Below are 7910 nucleotides of genomic sequence, written 5' to 3'. Positions count from 1 at the left end.
CTTTAGGGGTTTCTATATGGATAATTTCATGAGAGCATGAGATAATTGTGGAACTAATTTGAGGACAATTAGTTAGTGATCGTCCAGTAGTTCACAAAGTTCAAATCTATGAATATGGACCTCATATGAACAGGCAGTGTTAGCATGGAAAAAAATGCAAGGAATGGAGCTAGGAGACACTAGAAATGTTGGAAATTTAACCAAAGAGATGTTGGAAATCTGAAAAGTAATTCATTAAATTAACAATTATATCTGTTTCTTAGAAAGCTTATGACCTTTTGGAACATTCTGCATTAGCCATTGGCCTTGCACCAACTTCAATTGGTTCTTGACACAGATCTTTCAGGGCATTATCACCAAGGAGGATAGATAATAAAAAGAAAGCATGAAATTTTTTTGAATAAAAAAGAAAGTACACAGGTAGAGTTGAGCCAAACAAATGGCTTCAATTGGTGATGGCAACAACCTAAAATTTAGGAAAGATGGAAATCTACCAGCCAAGAGCCTAAGAGTTGTGCATATCTAACAAGGAGGATAGCCATGAGGATATTCTCATAAAGGATACCTAACTAGTTTGGTCCAATTTACACCCATCATAAAACTTGGCCTTTTTGCATGGGAGCAAGAAGCTCGCACATTACAGGAACAAGAAACCCTTCAAATTAGTACCAGTATCTATTGGTCAACTGGGGAAACCTTTTCCCATACCATATCTCAATTTCCAAAGTATGGTAGCCCCTTCACCTCCAATATCGACAGCAGCTTGATTGAAGCAATTGTAGCAGCTCTGACACCTATTAGTTTTATACCTTTTAACATCTCGAGATAAGAATTTGTTCGTCGCGTTCCTTCATTGCTCTTTCCTGAGTTCTTCATTGATTCCTCTTCCATTTCATTTGTTTGGTTAAACTAAAGTTGGAGAACATTCCACTGATAGCAGAGAGCACAGGTATTAGTTTCAACAAACTTCTTTTGCTGAAAATGAGTTACTGGTAGATGCCATTCTCATTGGAAGCTTTTGCTGAAAAGAGTGATTAAAGGACTTTGCCACATTATTATCGAAAATATTCGATTCGAGTACATTTAACTCATGCAGCACATGCTTGCAACTCTTCCTCCACATAGATTTACATACGTTTAAATCTGTTTATTATTTAAAATAAAAAGGAAAAAGGTGGGTTGTTGCAAAAAATTTATGCACCCTTAATGTAAGTAGATGTCCTTACATGACACAAAGGAGCTTGTTTGGAATAACTCGTGAATTGGTGGGCCAACCTGCCCCTCCTTTTGGATAGGTAATGTATCCCATCATCTTTTAAGGGTTGGGTCATGTGGCCACACATGATCACCCACTTATATCCATAGCCTAGTAACAGTCAATGATAGTCGTTAACCTTTTAGAATTATAGTTAATTTCCCATTACCAATGGGATTAAAAATTCAAAGTATACTTTACTTCATTCATAAAGAATGATGTGATAATGCGGAGGTCTTCCATTTCAAAGTTGTTTGTGTGCAATTAGTTACAATAATCTCAAGGCCTTTGACAGCTTGAGGCGTCTGAGGCTCTACTTTTACTCGTGTAGCACCTCGGACGATATACTTCACCTAAGAGTCCCCACCCTCGAGTTTCATTAAGGTCAACTTCGATGGATATATGCTAAGTGGTGGTAGGAGAGGAGGTGCCGGCTTCGTCATCAGAAGTCCGGACTTCAGGATAATGATTGCTGGTGGTTGTCAGATCTTTAACACCTCGGTCCCGGAGGCTAAGTTGAGGGCGGCATGGGTTGGTTTCGGCCATGCTCGGCGCGCGCTGTAGGCTAAAGCCGTTATGCTTGAGGGTGATTCGGCTATGGTGATCGGCTGGATCCAGAGACACACCGACAACATGGGTGGGTGCCACCCCTTGTTTTGAGACATCCGGGCGATTGTTAGTGCCGGCGCGGTGTTCCAGATCATGCACGTTTACAGAGAGGCTAATGGGGCTGTGAACTGGATGGCTTCGTATGTGGCCAATCACTCTAAGAGTGCCCTGTAGGTTGGAGAGAGGGAGCTGCCTAGAGCGCTCCATGATATGTTGTTTTTTTATTAAAACATCATATTTCATACATAACATATACCAAAAAAAAAAAAAAAAGTATTTCTTGATCAAGTAATCTGTCATGAGCACTTGAAACCTCAAGGTTCTTTTTTAATTAAGACAACTTTTTGCAATCTCTATCATTCTCTTTTAGCTTTGCACTATTATATACCTAGTCACCGTCACAAAGCAGGACATATTATATTAAGAAGCGTGAATTGCGAATTTTATACAAGCATTATCCTGATGAGTAGGTTTTAGTTGAATGTAGAAGATAAACTTTTAAACAAGTAATAAAAGTTGATAAATTATGGTTCTAATACTAAACTACGTTGAGCCTATTATTTATTTGAGATTATTTTTTCCCCCATCATGACTACCGAGTAATCAAAGACCGTCCATGCTTTTCATAAGACCACTTGCACTCGCTTTCGAAAACCTTAGAGTAAAAGAGTAGTTTTCTTTAATTGATTGCAGAAAGACCACCAATTACAAACATGCCTCTTAGTGGGAACATCATGAGATGGGAGGAAACCTATCACGACCAAAATATGATTTTGATGATTATTTAAACACGAGGAAGGAACAAGGACACAGAAAAGAGAGATAAGGGAGGCCATTAATTAGATGTCTATGATCATCCTTGTGAAATAAAAAAGCAAGGCATGCTTTCGTGGACTGCCAAAAGAAGAATTTGTAAGCTAAGACGAATGAAGTGGTTGGCCTCAGACTCCTTATTGTTGTATCACACTTTGTTCTCTACCAATCCTCTAACCCTCCATCAAAGTGCAGACATGACTCAGCACTATGTGATGTCTACAGTCTACCTTTAAAAACTCTAGTTAATCAGCATAAACATATCACCAGATCACATGATTAGAGCCAAAATAATCGAGGATTGATGGTAGCTTACCTACTAGTGGAGATAGAGTTGGTGTGGTGTTTGTGATTAGGGACTAGTTCTTCGGGCTGGTTGCAACGGGAGGACGACACTCTTTGGAGACATCAGTTTTGGGAGCAAAGCTTAGGACAGCATGGGAGGACATCTTCTATACGAGATATATGTTAGGCGCTAGGAGTATCATCCTTGAAGGAGACTCAACTGTGGTGATTAAGTGGATACTAGAAGTGAAGCGGAGGGGGAATGAGCATCTACTTTTTGGTGATATCCAGTGGCTGATGCGGAAGTGTGATGCTTTTCAGGCCGTGCATGTATATCGAGAGGTGAACAGAGTTGCGGACTGAGTTGCCTCCTATGCTGCCCATCACTCTGGAGAGATCTTCTCGATCGGACATTCTACTGTTTGTCCTCCACTGAGTTGTATTCTTTCTTTTGACTCTATTGGCTATGTTCATACGAGATTAGTATGAGCAGCCGGTGAAAGAAGAAGAAGAAGAAAAAAAGATAGCACCAAGCCAATAAGATGGGAATTTGTCGGAGAACAACATGCAAGCCTTGCACATAGGGGATGCTTCCATGTATAGTTATGAGCCAGCATAATGATTGGAATGGCATGTTGGAGGGGTAATGAGTGTAGCATTCCAATTGAAGCTGGTCTCCAACAGTATCTATAAGTGCAGCACTCCATTCTATTTAGGACGTAATTACTCATCTATTTAGTGGAACCAACGCTACTTGTTCTCTTATCACTTTTCTTCCTTCACCTCATAAAAACCAAATAAATGCATCATGCTTAAACGTCCCATTCAAGTATACCAACACTACTTGTTCTCATATGAGTGTATATATCCAATAAAGATGTTTTGATTATGAAACATACATGGAATCTATTAAATGTGAATTAAGAAAAGAGCTAGAATGATATGTTAGCATGCGTCATATTTTTCCATTTTTGACGTTGATTTTGATCTTTTGCAATTATTTTCCGACACGAGAGAGCAGGGTGATGTGGCGAAGCCTAGCATAGCAATTGAATGGAGACCACACGTATACCAATTATCTTTTTTCCTTCTTATGGGCCCTATTTATCATGCATTTGGGACTTCCAATGACCTGTAAGAAGGAAATAAGGTGATTGGTATGGTGCACCGCTACATGGTATAAGATATAATTTTTGAATTGGAGGGCTCTAATCCTCGATTCGGGCCGGATCATATATCTCTAATTTTGAATCTCCACCGTCTGATGCCCCCCCTTCGGCGGTCCCACCCCTCCTTGTCGCACGTGGGTTTTGCCGTGCCCTGCGACTCCTCAGCATTTGCTTGCGGAGGACGGGACTCTTCGTACCACCTTCCCCCTACGTTATCTCTTTCTTCCCGATCGCGGCGTGACCCACCCAAATCTTCAATCAGACGGTCCAGGTTCGATCATTTAACGCGTCCGTACGTGACATGGCACTTTCGTCCATATACGAGATGATAAAAGGTGTACTCTGTTGGCTTCTTCCTATTGGACCGGGTGGCGAGCCCATGCGCAAATTAACCCCCCACTGGATCACGAGGCGCTGCTAATGTGTACCACGTTCCTTAGCTAATATGCACCGCTTCTTCTCCCTATTTAAGCCGCTCGACGAGCTGTCCGCCCATTCCCATCTCGCTCCCATTTCTCCATTCCCTTTCCTAAAAAAAATCCTGCTCGGCTCGGCTCGGCTCGGCTTAGCCAGCTTATACGGCTCGGCTTATGCATGAAGCTCTTGTAATTAAGCATTAGAAATGGCAGCAACGCCGGCTTTGATGGAGCCGAGCTTGGACGTGGACAGGCTGAGCTACGAGATCTTCTCCATTTTGGAGAGCAAGTTCCTCTTCGGCTACGACGACCCCAAGCTCTTCCTCGCCGCCTTGCCGCCGGAGACTCCGGCGAAGACGCCCGCCGGGACCCCTACTGTGGCCGCCGCAGGTGGGACCCGGGTCCGGATCCTCTCCATCGACGGCGGCGGCCGCGCCTCTGACGGCCTTCTCGCCGGCGCCGCCCTCGCCCGCCTCGAGGCCTCCCTCCGCAAGCGCTCTGGCGACTCGGCCGCCCGGATCGCGGACTTCTTCGACGTCGCCGCTGGATCCGGCGCCGGCGGTGTCCTCGCCGCAATGCTCTTCACCCGCGGCCCCGACGGCCGCCCCCTCTTCTCCGCCGCCGAGGCGCTCCAGCTCCTCGCCAAGAACCGCTTCGCATTCGCCCCCAAGAAGGGGCTCCTCCGCGGAATATTCCGGAAACACGGGGGTATATACCGGCGGATCTTCGCCGACGCGACGCTGAGGGACATGGTGAAGCCGGTGCTGATCCCCTGCTACGATCTGGCGACGGGGGCGCCATTCATGTTCTCGAGGGCAGACGCGGTGGAGTCGGACGGCTACGATTTCCGGATGCGGGAGGTGTGCGTGGCCACGTGCGCCGACCCAACGGCGACGGGGGCGGCGGCGGTGAAGATGAAATCGGTGGACGGGAGGACGAGGATCGTGGCCGTCGGCGGCGGGTTGGCGATGGGGAACCCCACGGCGGCGGCGATCACGCACGTGCTGAACAACAAGCAGGAGTTCCCCTTCGTCGCCGGGGTGCAGGACCTACTGGTGGTGTCGCTGGGGAGCGGGGAGGTCGCGGCCGCCTCCGGGAATGTCGGGGCGTCGGCGCCGCCGCGGGAGGCGGAGCTCGTGAGAATCGCCGGGGAGGGAATGGCCGACATGGTACGGACGAAGGACCACTTTTATCTCTCCCTGTCTGTTTTTATTTTTTCCTCCTTTAGCATTTTCACACGTAGTTATACTGTAAACTGAAAAGTTCTTGGAACTGTCGGTACGGAATAAATCATTACGACCGTCCAATTGGCAGGTAACAATGATTCCATCCAGTGGACGGCTGTGATTAGACAGAACTCTAATAATAAGCTAAATGACTAAAATGAGCCCTTTATTTAAAAAACAAAATGTTTACTAAATTTTATCTGGTGTGGTATCAGGTGGATCAAGCAGTGGCAATGGCCTTCGGACATAGCAGGACAAGCAACTATGTCCGCATTCAGGTACTGTGAGGGCAAAATTTCCTTTATTCTAATGACTAAAATGTCCTTACCTACCAAGTTGTGAGAAGGTTAGTTTTGGAAAAAAATACAAAAAAAGATCATATTTTTATCTTTAAATTAATATAATTCTTCAGGTTCATGGATTCGATCCTCGAGGAGATCACACATCTAAGAGTGCTAGCACAATGGATGTGAGAAAAGTATTAGGAGCAGCGGAGGAAATGTTGGCACAAAAAAATTTGGAGTCAGTTTTGTTTCAAGGGAAGAAAATATTGGAACATACCAATGGTGAAAAACTTGAATGGTTTGCAAGTGAATTGATCAAGGAGCATGAGAGGCGGAAGAGCCTACTTTCTAAAATCTTATTGAAGCAAGAGATGACACCAAGAATATCATCTGTGGCAGTATCCACAACAACTACTGCCACCGACACATCAGCGAGAACATCGATATCTCCATCCCACTAAATTTCATTTTGAATTGATTGGGTGCCTATGACTATGCTTTAAAACTAAATGGAAGTAGTCAGATGGTAGAAGAATGAGAATTGAGATTTGACTTGCAATGTGAATTAGGACATAATTGATTGTGTACATATAGTTGACTTGAATGGTGATGGATTGCTAAATATGTACTATTTTCCCTTTTTCTTGGCTTTCCCCAAAGACTTTGTATGGAAACTAGATGAAGTGTGGTTAAATTCTTTATAACTTATGATTGAAAGAAGTTACACAAGTTGTACTAGTAGTCTTTGTCTTTGAGATTTTTTTTTCATGATTTCCTTTCGGATTTCACTAATGCTATTAGTCAATTCACATGTGTATCAAGAGCATGGTTATGATATAAGCAGGGCATGTTGGGTTTATGTGTCCATAATTATGTCTAAGATAAACATTCTCTAACATTAATTTAATTTTACAGAGTAATTGTATATGCTTGGAATGATTTTCTACCAGCATTAATTATACCAAATAGCTATCTAACAGTTCCTTTATCATCCATATGAAAAAGAATCATGAATAGTCACCATCTTATATGGAAGATGACCACTATGACTCTATCCATGATATGATAATGTGAGTGTTTCCCTCAATTAAAAGACTTTCTAGGCTTAACAACCCATAATAGTGGATCTTAGGTCCTCGAAGCTCTTCCAATACACTATAGTTTATTTTGACTAGTAGATGAGAGAAATAGGGATACTTTAACTATAGTGCTAGCTTCCCACTAGATCTCAAAAGTTCAAGCTTTTGGGCTTAATTGGTTGATTAATACAGTATCCAAACTTACGTTGCTGAAAGTCATTAGTTCAAATTTCTCCTTTTTGAGTTATATATATCCATTTAATTTCGGTTATTGTTATTTTGATTTTGATTTTGATTTGTCTTGACTTACTTATCCCTGCATGTGCATCATCTAACCGCGCATAAGTGGAGTGTTAAGCCTAATATATATTATCAATCATTTTCCTATCCATTAATTTATTTACTGATAAGATAAATTAAGCAATAATTATTTTTTGGTTGGAAAGTCATTATACTAAGTAATGATTAAACAGTAGAGTCCTAGTTCATCTTTTTTTCTTTTATAGAAAAGTACAATTTCATATGTAAACTGATGTATGCTGAGCTTTTACCATTTAAATGTATAGTACTTGATATTGTAGTTTCACCTATCTAACAGAATTATTGTCCATGCGATAGCTGTTGTTCATCAAGTTGTTTTATCATTAAGAGTTGACATATAAAAGTACATATTTCACAGGGATAATACTTATCCAATCCCTTATGTTCTAAATCATATTACTTTCATATTTTTGTAACTGTACTTATCAGTCAAAAAAACTCGAAGAAAAAAGT

At 42.4% G+C, this 7910-nt stretch overlaps 1 protein-coding gene across 1 annotated transcript; it reads left to right on the top strand.

Moving 5' to 3' along the window:
- Window positions 1-4629: 4629 nt before the first annotated feature.
- LOC103710489 (patatin-like protein 3) lies at window positions 4630-6716 on the top strand. The gene is made up of 3 exons (XM_008796206.5): window positions 4630-5716; window positions 5989-6051; window positions 6186-6716. Exons 1-3 carry the CDS (start codon window positions 4754-4756, stop codon window positions 6516-6518), a joined length of 1359 nt encoding a protein of 452 aa, XP_008794428.4. The 5' UTR covers window positions 4630-4753; the 3' UTR covers window positions 6519-6716.
- Window positions 6717-7910: the final 1194 nt, after the last annotated feature.

Source organism: Phoenix dactylifera, chromosome 9 (assembly GCF_051530095.1).
Source record: "Phoenix dactylifera cultivar Ajwa chromosome 9, Ajwa_hap1_PhDact_Kaust_v1.1, whole genome shotgun sequence".
NCBI classification, from domain to species: domain Eukaryota; kingdom Viridiplantae; phylum Streptophyta; class Magnoliopsida; order Arecales; family Arecaceae; genus Phoenix; species Phoenix dactylifera.
Note: the sequence above shows the minus strand (reverse complement) of the source record. Positions and strands in the feature narration are given on the sequence as shown.

What these genes read in the sequence shown, in the direction of transcription:
- LOC103710489 (XM_008796206.5), top strand. Translation starts at nt 4,754, where the DNA reads ATGGCAGCAACGCCGGCTTTGATGGAGCCGAGCTTGGACGTGGACAGG. An exon ending in GGGAGGGAATGGCCGACATG is followed by an intron (nt 5,717 to 5,988) that starts GTACGGACGAAG and finishes GTGTGGTATCAG; the next exon opens with GTGGATCAAGCAGTGGCAAT. An exon ending in GCAACTATGTCCGCATTCAG is followed by an intron (nt 6,052 to 6,185) that starts GTACTGTGAGGG and finishes ATAATTCTTCAG; the next exon opens with GTTCATGGATTCGATCCTCG.